Genomic DNA, 27717 nt, shown 5'->3' with positions numbered 1-27717 from the left:
TCTTCACCCCCGTGGACATTTCTGCTGTCCTTTCACTAACCGCCCACCTCCTTCCTGAGCGTCTCTTTACCATCCCCGTCTCCTCCACCCATCTTTGGCCTGCGCCTCTGCTCCATGCCCACACCTGCACTCAGAACTGCCTTCTCCATCACCTCCTCTCCTGAAAACCCAGTTCTGAACCAAGACTGGAAGCAGAGAAGATGGAGCTGAGCTGGCGGATGCTCACTGTGCCCAAGAGAAGCTCTCACATAGCAGCACCCGTGACTAATGTTTTCCACCATCTCCTGTTGGCTACCAGACTCCATCCCATCCTCCCGGATGATGACCTGACCTCAGTTACTCATGTCTGTGTCAACTCCTGACTGGATTACAGCAATTTGATATAACCAGACATGAAGCCCTCAGCACTTAGAAAACTTCAGCTGGGACACTCCTCTGCCACACATCTCCTCAGTAACATTGGCTGTGAACACGTCAAACCTGTCCTTGGCTCCCTACGTTGGCTTCTCAGAGAACACTGAGTCTGGGTGAAGTTCTCTGTCCTTCAAGGCGCACAGTGGCATGAGCTCAGGGTATCTGAAAGATCAGTCACGCTCGGTTTTCATCCCAGAGGTTTAAGTAGGTGTGAATGAGCTCTCCCCTGACGACTAGTGATGAGCTAGGGGAAAGGACTTCAGGAACACCTACTCTGCCTAGGTATTCAGCGGAGGAGGCTGCTTTGCCAGAGTGATCAATTTTGGCTGGTGTTGGGTTACAGGGTTAATGAAATGTTGTTACCCTGATTGTTCGAGTAAAGGGTAGCAAAACCCATGCGTAGCAGATCCTGATTGATTGAGGCACTGTTTCCCCCATAGACTGACGCTCACTCGCTAAGTAGGGGGTAGGGAGGCCAGATCCCAGGGAAAGAATGGTGATGGTGGTGCAGTCTAAGGAGTCCTAGACATTGTTTGACTCTCCGCTGTTTTGTTGGGTGGTTGCAAGAGTTGAAATCACAGGTGACCAGAAGCTGAGTCTTAGATCTGGCATTAGTCAGTGCTGCAGCGTCAGAGGCCGCACAGCCTGTTCTAGCAGTGAGGCTCCCCTGTACCCTCTGAAATCACTGAGAGCTGGGTCAAGTGGTGGGACCTCAGAACGGGATATCACAGCGGAGAGGCAGTGGTAGCAGGCTGGGGTGCAGCAGCAGGAGTGGGTGGGGTGGGGGTGGCAGAAGCAGTGGCAGAGTAAACAGCGGGGCAGTGGCTGACGGCACAACAGCCAGCAGCGTCAGAGTGAACAGCAACAACTGTGAGCCAAGGTATTGCTGGACACTTTCCCCCCTGGGATGGGAGGTGAACTCACACGAACACACCTCCGAACTCTGGGTCTGCACTGACCTAGGACAGCAACTGTGAGTGGGGCGCAGTGCAGGGAGAGGGGGTGATATGTTAAAGGAACATTTGTTGTCGGACTTGAACACCACAAGGTGAAAAACTGAGGCAAAAGACCCCTCCCATTGTACTCTGTTTGCTCATTGTCACATGCTTTTGAATCTTGGTTGTGGTGTTTCCCCAAATTAATGCTGGGTTCCTTCTCCCTTTTTCTGTGCAAGCGGGGAAGTATTGCCTCTTAGAGATGCCCAGGTGAGGTGTTTAATTTTCCCAGATTACTGGGTGAGGGCTGAAGCCGGTTCTGTTTTGTATTGTTAAGAGGAACCCCTAGATATTGAACCCGGCCTTTCTTGCTGCTGACTCCATCTGGCAGAAGGGCTACACGTGGCTGACAATTTCAGTCCTCTGGGACAATGGAAATCTCTACAATAAGGGTAAACTGTCTTTGCACGTGAAAGAGCATTATTAGGTGCTTGCCCAAGAATGTGGACTGAACTAAGGACAATTGCATACATCCCCACCTTCCACTCCAAGTACAAGACGCATTTCTTTGTCCTCCCTTCTCCAACATAGATATATAGCAACATGTGTGTACAGATATCATTATTAAACCTGACATTTGGGGAGTCAGAAGACAGGCAGGAAATGTATGGGAGTGATCAGATAAGGAGGTAAATGGATGGACGTGAAAACTTTATTTGTAATATCTGTTAATTTAATAAACCAGCTCCCTAGGAGGGTTGTTATTGGATTTTGGAAGAGTTATTCTGAGGTCCAAGAGGGGAAGCCGAGGAGGTCACCTGCAGAATGACCTCTGGCCATGAGGGGACAAACCAGTACGGAACAGAAGAGGATCTCTGATGTCCAAAATATATAAAAAATGATCTATAGGAGGATCAGAAGAAGGACTTACCATGATGATTCTCCATTTGTTCTGCAGCAGGGTGAGCGTGATCCCGTACACCTGGATGGACACCAGCTTGGCCACAGAGGTGTTCCCGCTGCCCCAGGCTTCTTTCTCTACACTGACAGTGAATGGTGTAAGGTGGCTGGCATTGGTGCAGGTCTTGGCCAGGATGTAGGTGCAGGTGCCTTGGAAGTCAAAGGGGACTCCGTCGAAAGAGAGGTAGTGCCGATGGCCAGAGGCAGAACATGTTGCGGCTTCAAATGGGTGGCATTTCTGGACACCATCCACCATCCAGCATTCCTCACCAGCGCTGCAGGAGAATGCCTTACATTCAACCACCCCACCAGCCTGACACACGCACTGCTCCTTGCATGAACTGCTTGGGTGGAAGGTCTCCCCAGCCTGGTAGTAAAGTCCCCTGTGGAGGCATCCGCACTGGGAAATGGGGACACAGCTGTCACCACTGAGAACAAAGCCCTCATCACACTCGCAGCCTTCCTTACACTGGGCTGTGCATTGCACCGGGGCATAGAGGGTGCTGCATGTCAGATCACAGCTGCTGCTGCAGAATTCGTAGTGACTGTTCTGAGGACAGGACGGAGCTGTAATTAGAACAAAGAGTTAGCTCATGGTGCGTTAGCAATGTGCTAAATGAAGCATCACAGAACTAGCAATTTCATTAAAGCTTCTCATTTTCTATTTCCTTGGGTTGGTTAATTAATAAAAAAGCAACATCTGTAATCAGGTCCCAGATCTGGGGAACCAGGTGCCCCAGAGACAGCAGGCAATGCAATTCAGGTAATCTCTCTCCCAGGGCTACGCTTCTAATTTGGACCAACATCAAGGTGTAGGGATTGGATGGCTCATGGGCCTGGGAATGTTCTGCTGAGCTTTTCAACACTAGGGTTTTGTTTTGAATCCAGGTCAGTAGTGCCTAAAATTTATTCCCAGACGACGGCTCATGGGAGATGAGTTAATGGGTTTCCAGGACAGTTCCTAGTGGACAAACATCTCAGTTAGTGAACCACCGCCATGTCCCAGCAGTAATGATGTCCCAGTCTCAGCAGGGAAGCCAAGGACTAGATGGGCTAAGAAGGGCATCACTACATCTCTCGACAGTGCCTCTCTGGCCCAGGTTGCAGCACACTGATGGGGCAGGATGAGGGGGCAGCTCCAATAACCATACCCATCCTTTGGAGAGAGGGCTTCTTTGTCAATTTAGAAATGTTCTGAAGCCCATGATAACCTGAGCATTTAGATCCACATCTACCAGCCAAGAGGAATTAACGATCCCCGTGGGGCAGGCAGTGGTGAACACGGGGGACTCACAGCAGAATTTCGTTGTCCTCCAGGGATAGATCATAACTCCAGCTTCCTGACATGCCTCGGCATAGCCAGCAACGGCCTGGCAGACGTTACTGTCCCGCCCACTGAGGGCGCAATAGCCGTACACGCAGTCAACAAAGTATCCCTCGGGGTCCACTTTGCTGTGACATCCTCTGAAGGGGCCGCTCTTGTGTAGGATGAGCCCACACTGCCCTCTGCTACCTCGCTGTTGTTTTTCAATAGCCTCTAGACTTGCGCACGGTGGTATCGTTACTGTAGAGCATCCCGGGAGGTCTCCCACTTTCCAGCTCTGGCCAAAGCTGCTGGGGTTCGGTGCCAGCGTGCCATCCCTCATGTGCAAGTCGTCCTCCCTCTCACCGTTGAAGTTACCACACAGACCACACACGGCGCCCGCGTAGGTGACTGGCAGAGTGACCGTGGTGCGTCCTGACCACCCGGCAAAGGTGACAGTGAGGCCAAAGTCTGTCTGGATCACTGTGGCCCAGCCCTTTCTATACGCAGTGATTTTGTTATCATCGAGGTTGAAGGGAAGGTTAATCAGGAAACCGTTCACCTGTAAAAACAAAACATTCAGGATAATAAACATCGCTCACCTGTGGTGGAACCTTTTGCCCCAGCTCTGGGCTCTGGCCCATAATTATAATAAGAATCCACCTCTGTTCAACTGTTTGTCCAGTCTGCCCTGCTTCCTTCCCTATGGCCTGCCTGTATCACAGCTCTCCAGACTAGGCAGGATCTTCCAGCCAGACTTTCGTTTCCTTTTTCGTTGGCTACTGCAATTCAGTCCTCTGTCCTACCTGAACCCAAGCTCCCCAGGTTCTCACATATGCTGGATGCTAATGACAGCACCCCAGTCCTTAAATATCTGCATTGGATCCCTGTTTACAGAATAACCTAGTTACAATTCATTCTATATTTCAAAATCCTTCCATGCACTGTCCATAACCTGCGCTGATCACAGAGGGGACTTTCCAGAAATGTTTGAGAGAGACTAGAGGCAATTTGGGAATCTCACCAGGACTTTCCCAGGGAATTGATTGCTGATCTTGATGTTGGTCTGATACACCTTGATCTGCACAGGAGCAGTGTTGCTTTCCTGGAAGTAGACCTCAAAGTCCAGCAGTCCCTCTGCCTTCTTACACAGGGCTGTCAGCTGGTAGCGGCAGGTGCCTTGGAAGTCGTATCTCTGTCCATCAAAGGTGACGTGGTGCAGATTCCTTGTCACAGAGCAGGTGCCGTAGCTGGTGGGGTAACAGCCCCGCACGCCGTTCACTAGCCCGCATCTCTCTGAAGGTTTGCATGTAGCAGCCACGCATTGGACTTGCCTAGTGGCTGCGTTGCATATGCACCGTCTCCCACATGCCTCGTCGACCCAGAAGCTCTCACTGGGGGCATAGGGGCGCCCTTCAAACAGGCACCCACAGCTGCCCTGGGGTATGCATTTCCCCTGGCTCAGCACAAAACCATCCCTGCACTGGCAGCTTTCCACGCAGGGGTCTTGGCAGCTGCTGGGGGCTGACTGGTCCACACACGTGGCCGGGCAGGCCATTCCGCACAGCTGGTACTGGCTCTTCTCCAGGGGGCACTCCATGGCTGGGGAGAGAAGGACCCACAATTTAGCAGCAAGTTCTCTCCATGCCAAAGCATTATTTAAAATAGACACAAAGGGCTGTATCTTGCAGGGCTCTGTGAGCTCCCGAATCCCAGTGACCTCAGCAGAAGTCAAGGGTGCTCAGCACATTGCAAGAGGTGCCTAGCACCTTACAGGATCAGGTCCATAGTAGAAAGAGTGGTTATTGGATAGAGACCTTGTTAATGGTTTTAATGAAATAAATACTACTGGGAATTGTGTGATTATGGGAGACTTTAACTTCCAAGATATAGATTGGAAGAAAGGTGTTACGAAATAATAGTAGGGCCCAGATTTTCCTGGATGGGATAGCTGACACATTTCTTCACCAAGTAGTCACTAAACCAGCAAGAGGGGATGCCGTTTTAGATTTAGTATTGGTGAGTAGTGAGGACCTTGTAGAAGAACTGGTTGTAGGTGGCAACCTCGGTTCAAGTGACCATGAGCTAATTCAGTTTAAACTAAATGGAAGGATAAACAAAAATAGATCTGCAACTAGGGACCTTGATTTCAAAAGGGCAAAGTTTTAAAAATGAAAGGAATTAGTTAGGGAGATGGTCTTGACTGAAGAACTCAAGGATCTGATTATGGAGGAGGCTTGGAGTTACTTTGACTTAAAGTTGCAGAAACTATCAGAAATTTGCACCCAAGCAAGGGGGAAAAATTCAGGAGAAGGGTTGCAGACCAAGCTGGACGATCAAGCATCTCAAACAGGTGATTAAGAGAAAGCAGAAAGCCTACAAGGAATGGAAAATAGGATGGATCAGCAAGGAAAACTCTCTTTTGGAGGTCAGAAAGCGTAGGGATAAAGTGAGAATGCCAAAAGTCAGGCAGATCTGGACCTTGCAAAAACCAATAGTAACAGTTTCTATAGCCATATAAATAAGAAAGAAAGAAGAAGTGGGACCACTAGCCACTGAGGATGGGGTGGAGATTAAAGATAATCTAAGCATGGCCCAACACCTGAACCAATACTTTGCCTCAGTTATTATAGAGGGTAATGAAGAGTTTAGGGGTAGTGGCAGGGTAGCTAATGGGAACGAGTATATGGCAGTAGAAATGACCCCTTCTGAGGCAGAAGTCAAACTCAAACATCTTAATGGGACTAAATCAAGGCGGCCTGGATAATCTCCATCCAAGAACATTAAAGGAACTGACACATGAAATTTCAAGCCCAATGACAAGGATTTTTAATAGATCTGTAAACTCAGTGGTCATCCCTATGGCTGGAGAATTGCTAATAGAGTTTCTATTTTTAAGAAAGGAGGAAAAAGTGATACAGGAAACTACAGGCCTGTTTGTTTGACTTCAACTGTATGCAAGGTCTTGGAACAAATTTTGAAAGACAAAGCACTTAAGGACATAGAGGTAAATGGTAACGGAGATAAAATACAACATGGTTTTACAAAAGGTAGATCATGCCAGATCAATCTGATCTTCTTTGAGAAGATAACTGATTTTTTAGACAAAGATCTAATCTACCTGTATTTCAGGAAGGCATTTGATACAGTTCCACTTGGGAAATATTAGTTACATTCGAGAAGATGGGGATTAATATGAGAATTGAAAGGTGGTTAAGGAACTGGTTAAAGGGGAGACTACAACTGGTCCTACTGAAAGGTGAACTGTCAGGCTGGAGGGAGGTTACTAGCGGAGTCCATCAGGGATCAGACTCAAACTAATCTTATTTAACATTTTCATTAATGACCTTGGCACAAAAAGTGGGAGCGTGCTAATAAAATCTGCAGATGACACAAAGTTGGGAGATATTGCCGATATGGAGGAAGACCGGAAAATCATACAAGAAAATCTTGATGATCTAAAAAACGGAAGTAATAGAAATGGGATGAAATTGAAAAGTGCAAATTGTGCATTTAGGGACTAACAACAAAAATTCTTGCTATAAACTGGAGACTTATCAGTTGGAAGCGATAGAATGACTATGAGCCAATGTGATGCGGTCATGAAAAAGGGCTAATGCTGTCCTGGGGTGCATCAGGCGAGGTATTTTCAGTAGATACAGGGAAGTGTTAGTACCATTATACAAGGCACTCGTGAGACCTCCTCTGGAATAGTGTGTGCAATTCTGGTCTTTCAGGTTTAAGAAAGGTGAACTCACACTAGAACAGGCAGGGCCATCCCTACGGAGGTGCGGGGCCTAGGGCAAACCACACTGTGTGGGCCTCCCACCCAGCGCCCGGGACCAAGTCTGCATTTGGACCTCCCCAAGGCCTCAGATACCCCCACGCAGGGCAGGAGGGGTCCCCGGCTCCCATGGCGCCGCTCCCACCTTCCCTGGAGGGGGCGGATCTGTACCTGAGGGGGGAACACACCGCTTACCTTCTCCTGTGCGGGGGCTCCACTGCCTCCCCCCCACACTTACAGCCCAGTGGCACCCACCTCTCTCACTCCAGCCCCGCAGCCTGGTGCTGGGTCGGACAGGGCAGCCTCACCCCCCCGCCTGTGGGGGGGTGCCAGACAGGCCCTTCAAAATGTGCAGGGGACAGAGGAGGCTCTGAGGGGTGACTGCTGCTGTGCATTGTGAAGGGCAGGTCTGGCTCCCCTCCGCAGGCTGGCGCCTGGGGGCCTGGCTCCCTTGGTACGCCATTCCCCAATTCCGCCAGGTCCCGGCACAAAGCCAGGACCCTAGTGGCAACCACCTGCCTCCCTCCTGGTCTCCGCTCCCAGCCGGGAGGGCTGCAGCTGCTTGCCTCCCACCCGGTCTGGAGCAGGGCTTCCCAAAGCACAGAGCCGGGGGCGGTCGCTCCGACCCACCCTACCCTAGGGACGGCTCTGAGAACAGGTGCAGAGAAGTTCTACTAGATGGTCCAAGGAATGGAAAACCTGCCTTATGAGACAAGACTCAAAGAGCTTGTCTTGTTTAGCCTAACTGAAAGAAACTGAGGGGAGATATGATTGTTCTCCATAAATACATCAGAGAGAGAAATATCAGAGAGGAAGAGGAGTTATTTAAGTTAAGCCCCAATGTGGACACAAAAACAAATGGATATCAACTGGTCATCAACAAGTTTCGGTTTGAAATTAGATAAAAGTTTCTAACCATCAGAGGAGTGAAGTTCTGGAACAGCCTCCCAAGGGGAGCAATATGGGCAAAATACCTAACTGGCTTCAAGACTGAGCTTGACAAGTTTATGGAGGGGATGGTGTGATGAGACTGCCCTACAATGGTTTGTAGCTGATCTGTGACTGCTAGCCGCAAATGACTCCAATAGCCAGTGACGGGACACTAGATGGGGAGAGCTCTGAGTTACAACAGAGAATTCTCTCTCAGATGTCTGGCTGATGGGTCTCACCCACATGCTCAGGGTCCAGCTGATTGCCAGATTTGGGGTCAGGAAGGAATTTTCTCCCAGGTCAGATTGGCAGAGATCCTAGGGTTTATTTGCCTTCTGCTGCATCTTGGGGCACAGGTCACTTACAGGTTTAAACTAGTGTAAATGGCAGACTCGCTGTAACTTGAAGTCTTTAAATCACGATTTGAGGACTTTAGTAACTCAGCCAGAGGTCCTGGGTCTATTACATCAGTGGGTGGGCGAGGTTGTATGGGCTGCGGTGTGCAGGAGGTCAGACTAGATAAACATGATGGTCCCTTCTGATCTTAGAATCTAGGATTCTATGAGTGTCTTAAATATTGTCATCACCTAACCCCAGCCACCCAGGTGTTCTCAGTGGACATTAGATATTCCGAGCGACAGACACCTTAGCAATACCATGGATAAAGTACTGTAGTACAACAGTAGAACCCAGGAGCCGTGATTTCCCAAATCACTGCTCATTCTCAAACCACGGGCACTTGCTTCCTCCCCAGACCAGGCCTAGAACTCAAGGGCCGAGCGTCAGGCTCACCGGTCTAACCAGCAGACCGTAGACGTTGGCAAACAAATCTGTACTCACGGCATCTGGCCAGCTGTCTCCATTCCCCAATCCTGACCCCCTCCAGCTGGCAGGCGTCCGCGTAGGCCTTCAGGGCCTCACACAGGGCTTTCCTGTAGCCGTCGTTGTGGCACAGGTCGTACGCGCAGTTGTCCAAGTAGACTGTAGGATCCACCTTGGCGTGGCACCGGCTGAAGGGCCCATCGGAGACCTTGCTTATCAGGCCGCACGAGGCCTCCTCCTTGTACTTTCTGGCTATGCTGGCAGCGCAGGGCCTGCAACCTCCAATGCAATCGTGCCAGCAAAACTGATCCTCATCTTCCACCGCCCAGCTTGCCCCCAGGGCGGAGACACTGGGAGCCAAGGCCCCAGCCGGGGTCCGGAAGTCATCGGAGGGATCTCCATTGTAGTTGCCACACAGGCCGCACAGACTGTCGGAGAAGATATTGGGGATGGTAACCCGCAGGTGGTTGTTCCAGTCATAGGACACCCTGAGGTTGAAGTCGGTGCGGAGGATGAGGGAGGTGCCGCTCTGATAGAGCCGAAGCGCCCCGTTGTTCAGGGAGATGGGTAAGTGGGCCCTGGTGTTATTCACCTTCACGATGAGAAAGAAAGGGCAAAGGTCACAATCGGATGCACAGGTCTGTCATTTACACACTGATCTCTACTCAGCTACGGTTTTTCCACTAGTATTTGCTGATTCATCCAAATCATAAGGTTTCCAAGAAGTCCTGAAGGAAACGAGGCAGATTTCAAAATCTGTTTAGTTTTTCCCTGCCACCAGCTCCTTGGCAGCCTGCCATGGAGTCTGACCTGGAGCTGGGGCTTCATTCTTCTTAGAAAATTTAGCAATTGATGGATTTCGTTCAGATTGGAATGAAGCTAATTTTCAAAATATTGAAATCTTTCAGCCAATGGAATTAGCTCTCTCAGGCCAGCTCGATCGAATCTGCTGTTTTCATCTAAATTTGGTTCCGGTTTGTGTCCAGATTCACAGGAAATTATGATTTGGCCCCATGGTCATTCATAGATTTTTCCAACCCAGTCCAATATTATATCCATGATTTTGATGTAGCCCGTTGTAGAGGAAAGGACTGGAGAGAAGAATGAGTGGGCGCTACTCTAGGGGTTGGGGGCGCATTGGTTAGAGCCATTAGGAGGTGCCTCTTGTGGGAAGAAGGGGCAGTGTGGGTGAGACCCTTAGGAGGAGCACTTGAGGGGCAAGAGATCTCAAGGAGTTGTCCAGAATGTTCCAGGGCCCCTGAGATACCTCAGGTTGGAGCAGGCTTTGTAGGGCAGAACCCCTGAGCTGCCTAGATGTGCCTCGGTTTCCCTGTATCTTATAGCTCAGACAACATTCTCCTGGATCCGGGAGTCAGGATTCTCCTCAGGTGGGATCTCAGAGGGGGTCCCTCTTACATTAGAAACTGCCGGGGAATTTGCAGGATGGACTCAGCGGAGCTGGGATTTGCCCACGAAAGCTGGGGTATGGCCCTGCTCCTGCGCAACGGGCCGGGGGATATGGAATGAGCAAAGAGCTCAGGTCTGCACTTTTATCTGGCATGTAGATCCTGTGTGCTTGGGACACAGCCGCCAGCTCCCCACGCCCAGTCACGCACCCCACTCCACTCAGCACAGCACCCTCTAGCGCCGTGCTGGGGAACTGGGATCAGCACAACTCCGAGGGACAGTGCCCCTGATTGACCCCCCATCACCACTCCCTGCCACACAGCACCCGCTAGCTAGACACTGGGGTCAGTACTGATTTCTAGGTCACCCACCCGGCACCCTACAGCTCAACATAGTGCGTGCTGGGCCCTGGTGTCAACACTGGCTCTGAGCAGAGGGTGTTCCCTATTCGGACCTATCTGGACCTTGTCTATGTTGCGTGTTGCCTGGGGGCTGTGGTCCCATAGGGGCCATCAATCAGCTGGACATGGTCAGAGCCCAGCACATCCCAGCTACTCTCCTTTGCCCGCTCCACACTGCCCACAACATGCCTTGGTCAGTGGTGGGAGCTGCAGTATCTTGCCCTCTATTCAACAAGGGGTGTGTAGGAGCAGGGGGCAGGTGTGCGCCCAGCACTCACCCACACAAAGCCGACCTCAGCCCTGGCCGCTTTGACGGTAACTCCATCCACCTGGACGGTCACCGACACAATGTAGGAGACCTGTGTGTTCCCCCTGATCTCGCTCTTGGCCATGATGTGGAAGGAGGGCAGGCTGGAGTCATCCCCGCAGGTCCTGGCCACCGTGTAGCTGCAGTTGCCATGGAAATCGTACGTACGTCCATCGAAGGTGCGGTAATGCAAGTAACCCCCAGCCCAGCACGTGGCCTGAGAGATTGGCACGCACACTGGCTGCCCGTTTATCATCTTGCAAATAGTTCCTTCAATGCAGCGGACCACACTGCAGGTTGGCTTTGGAATATCTAGCAGGGAAAGACAATAGAAAGACAGGAAACATTCGACTAATCAGTACTGTCCATCTATCTTTCTGTCCCTCCCCCCACACTTCATTATATCGATCTATCCCCACACGTTCCTTCTGTGTCTCTCTCCCTCTGGCCCATGTACACTTCTTTTGCACCATTCACCAACCTCCCGCAAGTCCCCTGCTGGGGAAATCTCTGCATGGGTGAGACCACAGCAAAACCGGCTTTTGTGTCTCCCTCCTTGCAACGCCCGGCGCAGGTGGGTGTAGCACTGAGGGGCATGTTGTGGGCAGCGTGGAGCAGGCAAAGGAGAGTGGCTGGGATGTGATGGGCTCTGACAGCGCCCAGCTGACTGATGGCCTCCCACAGCCAGTTATAGCAGCCCTCGGGCTACACCCAAGGAAATCTGGGAGTGTGATCAGCTCCCTGCCAGCTGCCCAGCTGGCTCTGCTGTGCACATCAGAAGCTGCACCGGGCAGAGACTCTGACTCAACAAGTTTTTCCATCTTTCAAATGGAAATTGTGTAATGTTACGGGTCAGTGCTCCAGGCTAAATGAATGAGCAGAGAGTGTGAGGATGAACAGACGTAATCAAAACGACTTTACCGCTTGTGCAATAACCCCTCAGGGTGTGTTTCAGTCAGTGACGGTCCCTCACCTGGGCCGATGCAGGCCATGACACCGTCTCTGATCCGGCAGGTTTCTCCTTTGGAACAGCTGTGGTCTTCGCAGATCACCCCTCGGGCGGGAACGCAGCTGCAGTTTTGCTGGCACTCGTTCGTCAGGACCGTCTCGCTGGGCTGACGGGACGTTTGGAAAAGGAGAAATAACGCAGCGTGACTGGAAACGGTTATTTCTGGTCATTTCTGGCAGTGCTAAACCCAGAGCTGTGGGGTGATGTGTGTGAAAAAGTATCGTGTCATAATGTGATGTCTCTTAACATGAAAGAGAAAGGCTGTCTAATGGGCTGAGGGCCAGGAACAACGCCTAGGTTCTATCCCCCCATCTGCTCCGGACTCACTGGATGGTCTTGAGCAAGTCACTGCCCTCCTTGCGCCTCAGTTTCCCCCACAATGAGTAAAGGGATCTTCTTGCCTTTTTTGTCCTTTTGGGTACTAAAAGAGTGGGGATGCCAGGCCGGATGCGCCAATGCTCTGACCACTATAGCAAACCCTATTCCTGACTAGTCCTAAGTGGAGGATTTAAGATGTGTACAGCAAAAATTAGATCAGATCCAGACTGCTTGGGGCAGTACCTTGTAGTATCTCCCGTGCTCGAAGCACCCGCAGCTCTCCAGACTCACGCAGCCCTGACCATTGAAGAAGAAGCCATAGTCGCACTGGCAGCCTTCAGCGCAAGTCTCTGGACAGTCCATGATGTCTCCAGCACAGGTGGTGGTGCAGAGTTCACTGCAGACCTCGAAGTGGCTGTTGGCTGGGCAACTCACAGCTTAAATAGAGAGAGAAATAATTGATGTCTGGAAAGATCTCACACCGTGGCCTAAAAGAACAGACACGAAGGAGAGGAGAACAGGACAGGGAGGAGAACCTTTGTAAGGGAACATGAGATGGTTGATTCCCACCCAGAAGAGCTCCAGAAGAAGCCCGAAGACCTGGAATAAGATGCCCAGTAATGCTGGCCCACTCCCCTCCTACAGCACGTCCCAGAGCTCCTTCAGTCTCAGGGCACTTACGGCAGAAGGAGGCGCTCCTCCAGGGCTGGATGAAGACCCTGGCCTCTTGGCAGGCCGTCACGTAGCTGTGGATGCTCTGGCACAGAACCTGTGTAGCCCCGTTGGCCAAGCACAGATCATACAGGCAGTTGCTCAGATACACGCCAGGGCTGACCATGTCGTGACAGGCAGCGAAGGGGCCGTCGGGGTCTGTGAGCCGCCCACAGTAGTTGCGCCCTTTGAAGTCGTCCTTCTTCCTCTCCTCGCAAACAGGACAGCTGTTCCCAGCACATCTGTCTACACAGGATGCGCCTGGGATCTGGACTTCCCAAGCAGAGCCAAATGCTGCCACATCAGGGGCTGTCCTGCCATCGGGGAGCAGGAACTCATCTCGCTGTCCATTGTAGTTCCCGCACAGGCCACACGTCTGGCCCTGGTAGCTCCCTGGGATGGTGACTCTGGCCTGGTAAACCAGGTCGTAGCTCACGGTGAGGCCGAAGTCAGTTTGCACCAGGACATTAATGCCGTGCTGATATACTTGGAGCCGCCCGTTGACCATTATCACCGGGAGGTTGTGGGACACTCCGTCCACCTGGAAAAGACAACACGTGCGCTATGAGTAGGGAGGGTGGACGCTGCATCTCCGGGTAGGGGCTATGAACAACGAGTTTTGAGATTCAGCTCTCTCCGACACCCTGGCTTAAATCCAGGATGACTCGTGACTCCAGATTTCACTTTGGAATGATTCATCCTCACCTTCCAAGCTCTTGACATTGTCACCCTGACCTACCTTTCTGATCTCATCTCCCAGGACCCTCCCTCCCGATCCTCTCGCTTACCTTTCCCAACTCCTCAACCCCTGTTTGGCCTGCTCCTTGTCATACCAAACTCCTGGACTCAGAACAGTCTCCTATGTCTTCTCCATCTCCCCCGCTAATAACCCACGTCCCTGGTGACGCTTCCTTCCTTCACCCCTTCTCCTATCTCAACTGATTTCCTATGTGTTGGGTTCGATTTGTCCTAAGTTAGACTGTAGGCTTCCCAGGGGACTATGCCACAGGACAGATTCTTCAACACAGAGGCCAATGGAGATATAATGGGGAGGAATTTCACCCCGTGTTTGCAAAATGTGAGGTGCGTGGAGGGGGTTCGCCAAATAATTAATACTCATAAATAGGGGGGCTAACCAAGAAGGGAGGCAAAGATGGAACTGAGCAGGAGGATGCTCATCTTGCCCAAGAGAAGCTCTGACATAGCAGCACCCATGAGTAAGGCTTTCTACTATCTCCAGGTGGGTAGGAGACTCCATCCCATTCTGACAAAAGATGAACTGGCTTCAACCATTCACGGCTCTGTCTCCTCTCCGCTGAACTACAGCAAGGTGATATACCCGGGCATGAAGCCTTCAGCCCGTAGGAATCTTCAAGTGCTACACAACTCTGCAGCACGTCTCCTCAGCAACACTGGCTGCTGCACACATCAAACCTGTCCTCCGCTACCTACCCTGGCTTCCCAGACAACACAGAATCTAATTCGAGTTCTCAGTCCTTGTCACAAGGAGCTCAAAGGCCCGGGACCAGGGTATCTAAAAGATTGATTAAACCACCAGGATGAAGACCTTGGTTGACACCTTCATTCCATTGTCACAATGGGGATCTCTGCAATAAGGATAAACTTTGTCTCTGCAGGAGACGGAGCTTTATTGGGAGCTGGTCCAAGACTGGAGAATGAACTGCCTCAGGAGCTAAGAACCCACACAAACCTGGCCACCCTCCTCTCCAAGGCCAAGGCGCCTGCTTTGACCTCCTTTCGCCAATACGTATATATGGCAATTTGCATGTACATTTATTATTATACCAAAAAAATCCACAACAAACCACCCCACTGCACACACCTCCTTCCCTGGGGAGAGGAGGAGAGAAGAAACATGAGAAAGATATTAGTCACATTGCTTAATATATTGCTCAAATACTACAGTGATGAGCCTGTTACAAGAACCTTGTAACAGGGTGGCCTGCCCCTTAGGGACTAGAGGCCTGGGGGTCAGCCAACTCTTATTCCTAAGTAGGCATACCTCATCAGGAATCACGAGTCCCCTATAATAGCAGTAGGAAGAAGCCAGGCTCCTGTCCCAGCAGAGTGAGTTCTCAGGGAGAAATGAGAAAATAGAGGCTGGTGGGTTCCTGCAGAGAACCCTGAAACTAAGGGAGTGAGATGGCAGGCAGGAAATACGTGGGAATGATCAGATAAGGAGATACTTGGTATATGTGAAAACTTGTATTTGAATGAGACCCTTAAGGAGGCCTGTTGCTGTTGGATTTCTAAAAGCCTTTTGTAAATTAATGAGGATGCCAAGGCAGGCCACACACAATGACTTCTGTCCACAAAGGGAGACTCAGGAGGTGGTTGGCTGGGTGACAAACCAGCACAGAACAGAAGATAATCTGTCCTGTCCAAGACAAGTGAAGAATGATCTATAGGAGGGTCAGAAGAAGGACTTACCATGATGAGCCCCCGTTTGTTCTGCAGCAGGGTGAGTGTGATCCCATACACCTGGATGGATACCAGCTTGGCCACGGAGGTGTTCCCGCTGCCCCAGGCTTCTTTCTCTACACTGACAGTGAATGGTGTAAGGTGGCTGGCATCGGTGCAGGTCTTGGCCAGGATGTAGGTGCAGGTGCCTTGGAAGTCAAAGGGGACTCCGTCGAAAGAGAGGTAGTGCGGATGGCCAGAGGCAGAGCAGGTTGCGGATCCAAATGGGTGGCATTTCTGGACCCCATTCACCACCCCGCATTCCTCACCAAGGCTGCAGGAGAAAACATTACATACAACCTCCCCACCAGGCAGACATGCGCACTGCTCCTTGCATGAACTGCTTGGGTGGAAGGTCTCCCCAGCCTGGTAATAAAGTCCCCTGTGGAGGCATCCGCACTGGGAAATGGGGACGCAGCTGTCGCCACTGAGAACAAAGCCGTCGTCACACTCGCAGCCTTCCTTACACTGGGATGTGCATTGAATCGGGTTGTAGAGGGTGCTGCATGTCAGATCACAGCCGCTGCTGCAGAATTCGTAGTGACTGTTCTGAGGACAGGACGGAGCTGTAATTAGAACAAAGAGTTAGCTCATGGTGCATTAGCAACGTGCTAAATGAAGCATCACAGAACTAGCAATTTCATTAAAGCTTCTCATTTTCTATTTCCTTGGGTTGGTTAATTAATAAAAAAGCAACATCTGTAATCGGGTCCCAGATCTGGGGAACCAGGTGCCCCAGAGACAGCAGGCAATGCAATTCAGGTAATCTCTCTCCCAGGGCTACGCTTCTAATTTGGACCAACATCAAGGTGTAGGGATTGGATGGCTCATGGGCCTGGGAATGTTCTGCTGAGCTTTTCACCACTAGGGTTTTGTTTTGAATTCAGATCAATAGTGCCAAAAAATTCATGCTATGGCCACTGTCTGTGCTCTACCCATCCTTTGGAGAGAGGCCTTCTTTGTTAATTAGGGAACAGCACATGTTGAACTGAATATTTACATCAACATCTACCAGTCAGCTTGGAATAGTGATCCTCGTGGGGCAGGCAGTGGTGAACACGGGAGACTCACAGCAGAATTTCGTTGTCCTCCAGGGATAGATCATAACTCCAGCTTCCTGACATGCCTCGGCATAGCCAGCAACGGCCTGGCAGACGTTACTCTCCCGTCCACTGAGGGCACAATAGCCGTACACGCAGTCAACAAAGTATCCCTCGGGGTCCACTTTGCTGTGACATCCTCTGAAGGGGCCGCTCTTATGGACGATGAGCCCACACTGCCTTCTGCTACCTCGTTGTTGTTTTTCAATAGCCTCTAGACTTGCGCACGGTGGTATCGTTACTGCAGAGCATCCCGGGAGGTCTCCCACTTTCCAGCTCTGGCCAAAGCTGCTGGGGTTCGGTGCCAGCGTGCCATCCCTCATGAGCAAGTCGTCCTCCCTCTCACCGTTGAAGTTACCACACAGACCACACACGGCGCCCGCGTAGGTGACTGGCAGAGTGACCGTGGTGCGTCCTGACCACCCAGTAAAGGTAACGGTGAGTCCAAAGTCTGTCTGGATCACCGTGGCCCAGCCCTTTCTATACGCAGTGATTTTGTTATCATCGAGGTTGAAAGGAAGGTTAATCAATAAACCGTTCACCTATAAAAGCAAGACACATGGCATATTAAACATTGCTTGCCCCATGATTACGATAATAATCCACCTCGGCTCAAATTTTCATCCAGTCCAGCCTCCGGGTCCTTACAGCCTGCCCGCGTCCCAGCTCTCCAGACTGGGCAGGATCCTCCAACCAGACTTGCATTTCCTCTGTGCTTGACTATTGCAGGTCCCTCCTCTCTGTCCTACCTGAGCCCCAGCTCGCCAGGTTCCTACAGATGCTGGATGTTATTGACACTGAGGGAGTGCTCGCCCCACACCAGCCCTGAAAGGGGTTAAGGTGGCCAGGTGGGCCAATATACCACTTAGGCTGCACGTGGAAGAGACGCCAGGGAGCAATGAGGACTAATTAAAGGCTGCATCTCACTTGGATAGAAACAGGTGGGGCTGGTATGAAGCCAAGTAGCTGAGGGCAGAAGGGGGCTTCAGGGAGGAGGTCTGGAGTCATGCTTTCTGAGGGTAGGGAGAGAAGGGGTCTTGGCCAGGAGGAAAGGGTGCTCCTGGATGAGGGTGGAGAAGGATACTTAGAGAGGCAATGTAGGAAACAGTCCAGAGAAGCAAAAACAAGGCGTGGGACAGGGCTGACTTTAGCTGCTGGTTGTAGGGTGCCTGGGTTGGAACTCTGAGACAAGGCTGGGTCCAGATTCCCCTAGTAGCCACTGGAAAGTGGCACAACTGAGGACAGTGAATTGGGAAGAGAGCCTGGGAAGGTTGGTGCAGAGACAAACCTTCCAGAAAAGGAAAACGACAGTGAGCTGGCTGGACGGCCAAGCCACAAGGAGGGAGCCGTTGGGTCCTGAGAGAGAGTGCTGGAGTGAGCCCTTCCAGGAAGGGGCTTCAGAAAGGCAGAGCTAATCCCAACTTTCAGCCACAAGGAGGCACCCAGTGTGGAAGAGAGCACCCTGTGATGGACAGACACTCTCTTCCACATCCGAAGTGTAACCACGTCACACTCATCCTTCAATATCTCCCTTAGCTCCCTAGTCACAGAATAACCTGGTTACAATTCACCTTATATTTCAAAATCCTTCCATGCACTATAACCTGTGCTGATCACAGAGGGGACTTTCCAGAAATGTTTGAGAGAGACTAGAAACAATTTGGGAAACTTACCAGGACTTTCCCCGGGAATTGATTGCTGACCCTGATGTCAGTCTCATACACCTTGATCTGCACAGGAGCGGTACCGTTCTCCTGGAAGTAGACCTCAAAGTCCAGCAGACCCCCCACCTTCTTACACAGGGCCGTGAGTTGGTAGCGGCAGGTGCCTTGGAAGTCGTATCTCTGTCCATCAAAGGTGACGTGGTGCAGATTCCTTGTCACAGAGCAGGTGGCGTAGCTGGTGGGGTAACAGCCCCGCACGCCGTTCACTAGCCCGCATCTCTCTGAACGTTTGCATGTAGCAGCCACGCATTGGACTTGCCTAGTGGCTGCGTTGCATATGCACCGTCTCCCACATGCCTCGTCGACCCAGAAGCTCTCACTGGGGGCATAGGGGCGCCCTTCAAACAGGCACCCACAGCCGCCCTGGGGTATGCATTTCCCCTGGCTCAGCACAAAACCATCCCTGCACTGGCAGCTTTCCACGCAGGGGTCTTGGCAGCTGCTGGGGGCTGACTGGTCCACACACGTGGCTGGGCAGGCCGTTCCGCACAGCTGGTACTGGCTCTTCTCCAGGGGGCACTCCATGGCTGGGGAGAGAAGAACCCACAATTTAGTAGCAAGTTCTCTCCATGCCAAAGCATTATTTAAAATAGACACAAAGGGGTGTATGTTGCGGGGCTCTGTGAGCTCCCGAATCCCAGTGACCTCAGCAGGAGCCGAAGGTGCTCAGCATGTTGCAAGAGGCGCTCAGCACCTTACAGGATCAGGCCGACAGCATTGTTTTACCCCAGCCCCAGCTGTTGTCAGTGGACGTCGGATACGCAAAGTGACAGACACTTAACAATACCATGGACAGACGAGTACTGTAGGTACAGTAGAACCCAGGAGTCCTGATTTCTGAAATTACTGCTCAGTCCAAAACCACGGGCACTTGCTTCCTCCCCAGACCAGGCCTAGAACTCAAGGGCTGAGCGTCAGGCTCACCGGTCTAACCAGCAGACCGTAGACGTTGGCAAACAGATCTGTACTCACGGCATCTGGCCAGCTGTCTCCATTCCCCAATCCTGACCCCCTCCAGTTGGCAGGCGTCTGCGTAGGCCTTCACTGCCTCACACAGGGTCTTCCTGTAGCCGTCGTTGTGGCACAGGTCGGACACGCAGTTGTCCAAGTAGACTGTAGGATCCACCTTGGCGTGGCACTGGCTGAAGGGCCCATCGGAGACCTTGCTTATCAGGCCACACGAGGCCTCCTCCTTGTACTTTCCAGCTATGCTGGCAGTGCAGGGCCTGCAACCTCCAATGCAATCGTGCCAGCAAAACTGATCCTCATCTTCCTCTGCCCAGCTTGCCCCCAGGACGGAGACACTGGGAGCCAAGGCCCCGGCCGGGGTCCGGAAGTCATCAGAGGGATCCCCGTTGTAGTTGCCACACAGGCCACACAGTCTGTCCAAGAAGACCCTGGGGACAGTGATCCTCAGGTGGTTGTTCCAGTCGTAGGACACCCTGAGGTTGAAGTCGGTGCGGAGGACGAGGGAGGTCCCGCTCTGATAGAGCCGTAGCGCCCCGTTGTTCAGAGAGATGGGTAAGTGGGCCATGGTGTTATTCACCTTCGCAGTGAAAAAGAAAAGGCAAAGGTCACAATTGGGTGCACTGGCCAGGGAGAGTGGCCCCTACTCAGATTAACAGAGGGTGCAAGCCACAATTTTCAGTGAATCAAAACCCAAATCGGAACCAGAATTAGGTGAAAACGTATTAACTAGAGGTGGGTGGAGAAAGGTAATACTTTGCGGAGGATTTCAGTGTTCTGAAAGCTGATTTAAAAATGGCAGCTCCCCCCCCCTTCCAAAGAGAAGCCTGGGAGCCTAAATTCATAACTTTTCTAGACACTAAAAACCATGGTTTTAATAATGACACTGGATTTATGGTTTATTACAACAATCTGTAACCCGCTTATCCCCCTTTTTTGTCCTATGACTTCAGGGGTGTTAACTACTTATGCTAAACCATAGTTTCTCAATCTGTGGTATGCATGCCCCCAGGGGTACGCAAGACACAGGGCGGGGGTACCCAGAGAAAAACAGAGTGAAGGGGAGGTAGGCTGCAGTTGCCGATTTCTGGGAAAGCCAGGTGGCGGCAGCAGCTCGCTTCCCACCCAGTCCCAGCTCCCAGCTAGGAGGTGTGTGGCAGCCGCTGGTTCTTAAGGGAGGCGGGCAGCAGCCACCCACTTCCTGCCAGGTCCCATCTCTGAGCTGGGAGACAGGCGGCAGCCCCCAGCTTCTGGGGAAGGCGGGCAGCAACCACCTGCATCCCCCACTGGGTCCCAGTTCCCAGGTGGGAGCCCGGTGGCAACCTCCTGCGTCTCGTGAGCTGGGGTCACAGCTGGGTGGCAGCCGCCTGCACCTTGGCTCCGAGCCGAGTGAAAGTCTCCAGTGCCCTGGACTGAAGAAGGGCAGCAGCCGCCTGCCCACATCCCTGGGTCCCAGCCGGCACGGAAGCCTCCTCTGCCCCAGCTCAGATTGGGTGGCAGTCGCCCACCTCCCGGCCTGGCAGACAGACAGCAGCCCCCTATCACTGGCTCAAAGCCTAGTGCCCGGTAAACTTGTCAATTTCACTGCTCTATGGCAGCCCCAGAGTTTACCAGAGAGACAGGACAAGAGGGTAACTCTCTCTCACCCCTTCCTCCTCTCAAATCTATGGCAAAAAATTTGGCCCAGCGCTTTATATCCTCCAGCATTGGCATGCTGCTCAAAGCCTCCTGGCTTTGGCCAACATCACCTCTAGCCCAGGTACATACTTGAGCTGTGCACCCCCGGTGTAAAGGTGGTAACCCTACCCACACTAGATCCGACATCCGTCATATCCTGGCCCTATATATTCAGCCCTTCTTCCAAGTTATGACTCCCATTAGTCTGTAAATATAAAATCCTGTGGAATATTGAGTGTTGGGGAACTTATTAAAATTTTCAGAGGTTAGGGGGTACTTGCTTCTTAAAACGTTGAGAAACACTGGGCTAAACGATCTGTTCCACCTTGCATTTTGCTTTGACACTCCAAAGGCTTGTCTACACTCGGATTACTGCGGTTCTGCGGCTGTAGCATTAAAGCGTAGACATGACCTGTGCCAATGGGAGGGGTTCTCCTGTTGGCATAGGTAATCCACCTTCCTGAGAGGCAGTAGCTAGGTCGATGGAAGAATTATTCTGTTGTCCTAACTGAGGCTTGGCCTACGCTCCCAGCTCATATTGATATAACTGTGTCACACGGTTATACTGAGTGACACAGTTATATGTGTTATAAAAGACAGTTATAATGACCCAATCCACGGTGTGCACAGCACTGTGTTGACGGGAGGGGGCGAAGGGCTTCTCCCGTTGACACAGCTACCACCTGTCAGAGCACGTCAACTCTACAAAATTAAGTCAACCTAACTTATGTTGGCATACGGCCGCTGCAGTGATTACATTGTTTGTACGCATCCTTGTGTCGCTGGAGTGCGTCCTCATGAGGAACGCTTGTACTGATTGCACTGTCAGTGTGGGGCATCGTGCGATGGCTTCTGAAAGCCGATAACGGTCGATGTAAGCAACGCGGTGTCTACACTGACACTGCGTCACCCTAACTACATCGACATTGACACCACGCCTCGCGTGGAGATGGAATTATTAATCTGGTGCAGCGGGGAAGTTATATCGGTGGGAGAGGCATTTTAATGTGGATGCTTATGTAGTTAGGTCAACATAAGCTGCCTGTGTCAGTCTAACTCGGTAGTGTAGACCGGGTGAAGTACCTACGCCAGCTAGAGAAGCATCCCCTCAGCATAGAGAGAGTCTTCTCTAGGCACTACAGTGGCACAGCTGCACCGGTGCAGCACTGTAAATGTCGACCGGCCCTTAGGATGGCTTAACTACATTGCTTGGAGTGTGGATTTTTCACACCCTTGGGTGACACATCGGGGTCAATCGAATTTGCTAGACTAGCCCATGGATCAGGAAACACAGACGAGAAATATCTCATTTGAATCTGTCTGACCAGCTCCAATATTAAAAGCATCATTATGGTATGGCCTAATGTAGAGACAAGGAGGAGGGATGAGAAACTGCAGGCGTCCTGTGGGGGAGGTTAGAGCTGTTAGGGAGAAGCTCCTGAGGGGGTTGTTTTCGCCCTGGTATTGCGTCTCCTGGTTCCTGTCCCCAGATCTGGCCACTAGCCCTAACTGCCACTGCTCCAACCACTAGGTCTGACCAGCCACGTCCCAGTTGCTGGCAGTAGCCCCATGCACAGTGCTTCGGAATCGGGTCACCACTCCATGAACACACAGCGCCTGGTACTGCCCTGATGGGCATTGGGATCAGCACTGACTCCAAGGGGGAGAAGGCTCCCTGCCGGGGTACCTGTACATCTCCACGTCGCACAGCACCCCCCAGCACAGCGTGGAGCTTCAGAGACAGCAGCTAGTAAGCAGGAGAGAACCCACTATTACCTCAACGATTCTACCCCCCTGCAACGCCTTGGGTAAATGTTTTCAAGATAGCCTGTCTAAGTACTGACCGTGCCGGACATTGTCCAGCTTGTGATTGGACACAGAGGTGGGGGCTGCCCTCTGTTCAACAAAGCCTACAGGGGATGTGTAGGAGCAAGGGGCAGGTGTGCACCCAGCACTCACCCACACAAAGCCGATCTCAGCCCTGGTCACTGTGACGGTGACTCCATCCACCTGGACGATCACCGCCACAACGTAGGAGACCTGTGTGTTCCCCCTGTTCTCGATCTTAGCCGTGACATGGAAGGAGGGCAGGCTGGAGTCACCCCTGCAGGTCTTGGCCACCGTGTAGGTGCAGGTGCCGTGGAAATCGTACGCCCGTCCATCGAAGGTGCGGTAATGCAAGTAACCCCCAGTCCAGCACGTGGCCTGAGAGATTGGCACGCACTCTGGCTGCCCATTTATCATCTTGCAAATTGTTCCTTCTCTGCAGCGGACCACACTGCAGGTTGGCTTTGGAATATCTAGCAGGGAAAGACAATAGAAAGACAAGAAACACCAGATTAATCAGTTATATGAAGAGCAGAGTGAGGGCTGAGGGCGGTGTGAATATCAGAATGAAATGTAGCGTCACTGGAATCCTTCTTCTAAAAATAGCCTGTTTGTGAAATGGACCGAATGACCTATCTATCTGTCTATCTATCTCCATACACATTTCCCTTGCATTGTTCAAGAATCTCCCGCAGGTCCCCTGCTGGGAAATCTCTGCCTGAGTGAGACCATAGGAGGTTTGGAGCCTGCAGAGCCAGCTCCTACATCTCTGCCCCACAACCTCCAGTGGAGGGGTGAACGCAGAAGGCATGTGGCAGGTCGCATGGAGCAGCGCCCTGCAACGCAACCCAAACCAATGGTAGCTGACTACGAGTGTTGGGTCTGGGTCAGGTTGAGTGGGAAATCAACGGGACCTGCTTGGGTTGGGTGAGCGGTTTTCCTCCTGGCTGTTGGATCAGCATGGAGGAAGCTGTATGCCCAGCTCCTACTAGCCACCGCCACCTGGCTGCTCTGTGTGGGCTGTGGCGTGAGCGAGCTGCCCCACGACACACACACTGCAGCTCTGGGGAGGTGGATGCTATATGTAGCCACAGCCAGGCCAACCCCATGAGCAGGAGATGGCCATAGCGCTCATTCAGGTTCATGGGAAAAGTCAGGCTGGGTCAGAACATGACTTGACCTTCTTGGGGTTGGACTCCTCAAAAATTAGGCCCAAGCAGACCTCCAGAGCAGCGCAGGCAAGGAGAGCGGCTGGGAGGTGATGGGCTCTGACAGTGCTCAGCTGACTAATGGCCTCAATGGGCCATAGCCAGGATGTTTTGTTTAGAGCAGCCGCCAGGTCGTGCCCGGGGAGAGAATCACGGAGCGTGATCAGCTCCCTTCCAGCTGCCCACCCGGCTCTGCTGTGCGCACCAGACACGGCACAGGGGACAGTCTCTGACCCAACAAGTCTTAACATCTTTCAAGTCGAAATTCTGTAATATTATGGGTCAGTTTCCAGGCTAAATGAAGGGAGAGAGAGAGCGAGAAGGGTGGGAGACATAACCACAGCTACTTACTCACTGCCTGTGCAATAAACCCTCAGGACAGGTTTCAAACAGTGACTTTCCTTTACCTTTGCTGATGCATGCTCGGACGCCATCTCTAATCTGGCAGATTTCCTCTTGGGAGCAGCTGTGGGCTTTGCAGGTCACCCCTCGGGCGGGAACGCAGGTGCAACTTTGCTGGCACTCGTCCGTCAGGACCGTCTCATTGGGCTGATGGGACATTTGGAGAAGGGGAAATAACGCAATGTAATTGGAAACGATGATTTAAAATAATTTGACGGCGCTAAACCCAGATCTGTGGATGTGTTTTTCTAATAGATCTGCTCTAGGAATTATTTTGGGGCGGTTCCCTGGTTTGTGTTATATACAGGGGGTCAGACTAGATGATCACCATGGAAATTTCTGGCCTTGGAATCTAAAAAACATGTCCATTGTGTCAGGATATTGTTTCCTCTTGCCTTTAAGGAGAAAGGCTGTCTAACAGGCTGAGGGCTAGATTTAATGTCAGGAACAATGCCTAGGTTTTAACCTCCCATCTGCTCCTGACTCACTGGGTGACCTTAGCCAAGTCACTGCCCCTCTCTGTGCCTCAGTTGCCCAACAACAGGCAAAGGACATTCAATCTTCTAGTCCTTCTTGGCACTTTGGGCATTGGGCACTAGCAGAGTGGGGACACCAGGCCGGATGGACCAACGCTCTGATCCACTATAGCAAACCCTCTATTCCTGACCAGTGTAGGGATTAAGCCATGGGAGGAGCAAAAATGAGATCAGCCCCAGATGCTCCAGCAGGGGGCAGTACCTGGTAATATCTCCCATGCTTGAAGCATCCACATCTCTGCAAAGCCACGCAGCCCCGCCCATCGAAGAAAAAGCCGTCGTTGCACTGGCAGCCCTCGGCGCAGGTCTCCGGGCAGTTCATGATGTCTCCAGTGCAGGTGCTGGTGCAGAGGTCGGCACAGATGTCATAGTGGCTGTTGACCGGGCAGCTCACAGCTTAAATAGTGAGAGAAATAAATAATTGAGGGCTGGGAGATTCTCACACCGCGGCCTAGAGGGACAGACAAGAAGCAGAGGAGAACAGGACAGCGAGGACGGGGCCAGGGCCCCTTTAGAAGGGAACATGAGATTGTTGGTTCCCACCCCTGACTAAGATTCTCAGTGATGCTCACCTCCTCCCCTCCCACAGCGCCTCCCAGAGCTCCTTCAGTCTCAGGGCACTTACGGCAGAAGGAGGCGCTCCTCCAGGGCTGGATGAAGACCCTGGCCTCTTGGCAGGCTGTCAAGTAGCTGTGGACGCTCTGGCACAGAACCTGTGCAGCCCCATTGGCCAGGCATAGATCATACAGGCAGTTGCTCAGATACACGCCGGGGCTGACCGTGCTGTGACAGGCAGCGAAGGGGCCATCGGGGTCTGTGAGCCGCCCACAGTAGTTGCGCCCTTTGAAAACCTCCTTCTTATTCTCTTTGCAAACCGGACAGCTGTTCCTAGCACAGCTGTCTATACAGGATGCTCCTGGGATCTGGACTTCCCAAGCAGCGCCAAATGCTGCTGCATCAAGGGCTGTCCTGCCATCACGGAGCAGGAACTCGTCTTCCTGCTGTCCATTGTAGTTCCCGCACAGGCCACACGTCTGGCCCTCATAGTTCCCTGGGACGGTGACTCTGGCCTGGTAAACCAGGTCGTAGCTCACAGTCAGGCCGAAGTCGGTTTGCACCAGAACGTTCACGCCGTGTTGATACGCACGAAGTCGCCCGTCAGCCACGATCACAGGCAGGTTGTGGGACACCCCATTTACCTGGAAGAGAGAGAACATTTCCCATGAGCAAGTGGGAGACAATACATTTTGAGATTCTGCTTTCACTGACGCATGGCATAAATCAGAATGACTCCAGATTTCACTTTGGAACGACTTGTCCTCACCTTCCAAGCGTCTCACTCTGTCACGCTAGTCTACATCTCTTCTCTCCTCTCCCCTTCACCCCACCTTCCTCCCGATTCTCTCACTTTACGTCCCGATTTTCTCCACCCCTGTTTGTCTCGCACCTCCTTTTCATGAGAACTTCTGCACACAGAACAGGCTCCTACTTCTTGTCTATCTCCCCCTTGTCTCCAAAAACCCCACTTCCCGTGATGCCTCATTCCTTCCCCCCTTGCCTTCCTCTCCTATCTTGACCAATTTCCTGTGTGTTGTATTTGTCCCAAGTTAGACTGCTGGCTTCTTGGGGGAATATATCATGGGAGACACTCTTCAGCACAGAGGCCAAATGGAGTTAAAATGGGGAGGAAGTTTACAGTTGCCAAAATGTGAATTATGTGGAGGGGGTTCCCCAAATCATTAATTCCCAGAAACATGGCGGATGAACCAAGAAGGGAGGCAAAGAAGATCAAGTTGAGCTAAGAGGATGCTCTGACATAGCAGCATCCATGAGTCATGCTTCCTACCATCACCAGTTGGCCAGGAAACTCTGTCTCATCCCAATGATGATGAGCTGGCCTCAATTATTTCATGGCTTCTCAACTCTCTGCTGGATTACAGCAATGTGATATACCAGGAAACCTACAGCATTCAGGAATCTTCAGAGGATACAGAACTCTGCGGAGCATCTCCTCACCATCACTGACTACTCATCGGCTCCCTCTGTTGCCTCCCAAAGAGAACACTGAATCCAGTTCACGTTCTCAATCCTTATCTTCACAGCGCTCAATGGCCTGGGCTCAGGGTAACTAAAAGATCAATTAAACCTCCGGGATGGCGAGCGTAGCTGACAACTCCGTTTCTCTGGCACAACGGACCTCTCTTCAGTGAAGATAACGTTGCCTGTGAGATGGAGTTTTACTAGTGACCAGTTTGAGACGGGGGAATAAACTCCCGCGGCAATGAAGAAAGCTCACAAACCTCACCACTTCCGTCCCAAGTGCAAGGTGCGTTTCTCTGACTGCCATATATATATGTGGCAACACATGTGCACATTTGTATCTTTTAAAAGTGAATCCATTACAAAACTTTGCCCTGCACGCACAACTTCTCCTGGCGATAATATGAGAGAGTTGGTCAAGTTTCTTAGTGTGGTGCTGGAAGATGCTCAAATAC

The 27717-nt window shown here is 51.8% G+C and overlaps 1 protein-coding gene across 1 annotated transcript in view; it reads right to left on the bottom strand.

The window, feature by feature from the left end:
* The window catches only part of LOC137149438 (IgGFc-binding protein-like), a 185650-nt gene that overhangs the window by 25368 nt on the left and 132565 nt on the right, over window positions 1-27717 (bottom strand). The window contains exons 34-41 of the mRNA XM_067542955.1: window positions 25848-26421; window positions 25425-25618; window positions 24692-24833; window positions 23209-23549; window positions 9167-9740; window positions 4637-5214; window positions 3604-4174; window positions 2281-2876 (exon numbers count right to left, since the gene is read on the bottom strand). Of these exons, the coding sequence (XP_067399056.1) occupies window positions 2281-2876; window positions 3604-4174; window positions 4637-5214; window positions 9167-9740; window positions 23209-23549; window positions 24692-24833; window positions 25425-25618; window positions 25848-26421 (3570 nt within the window). The remainder of the gene's footprint in view (window positions 1-2280; window positions 2877-3603; window positions 4175-4636; window positions 5215-9166; window positions 9741-23208; window positions 23550-24691; window positions 24834-25424; window positions 25619-25847; window positions 26422-27717) is intronic.

This window comes from Emydura macquarii, unplaced genomic scaffold, assembly GCF_026122565.2.
Source record: "Emydura macquarii macquarii isolate MOO-44397 ecotype Brisbane River unplaced genomic scaffold, CSIRO-AGI_Emac_v2 contig_746, whole genome shotgun sequence".
In the NCBI taxonomy this organism is placed as follows: Eukaryota; Metazoa; Chordata; order Testudines; family Chelidae; genus Emydura; species Emydura macquarii.
This window is presented reverse-complemented; position numbering and strand designations above follow the sequence as displayed.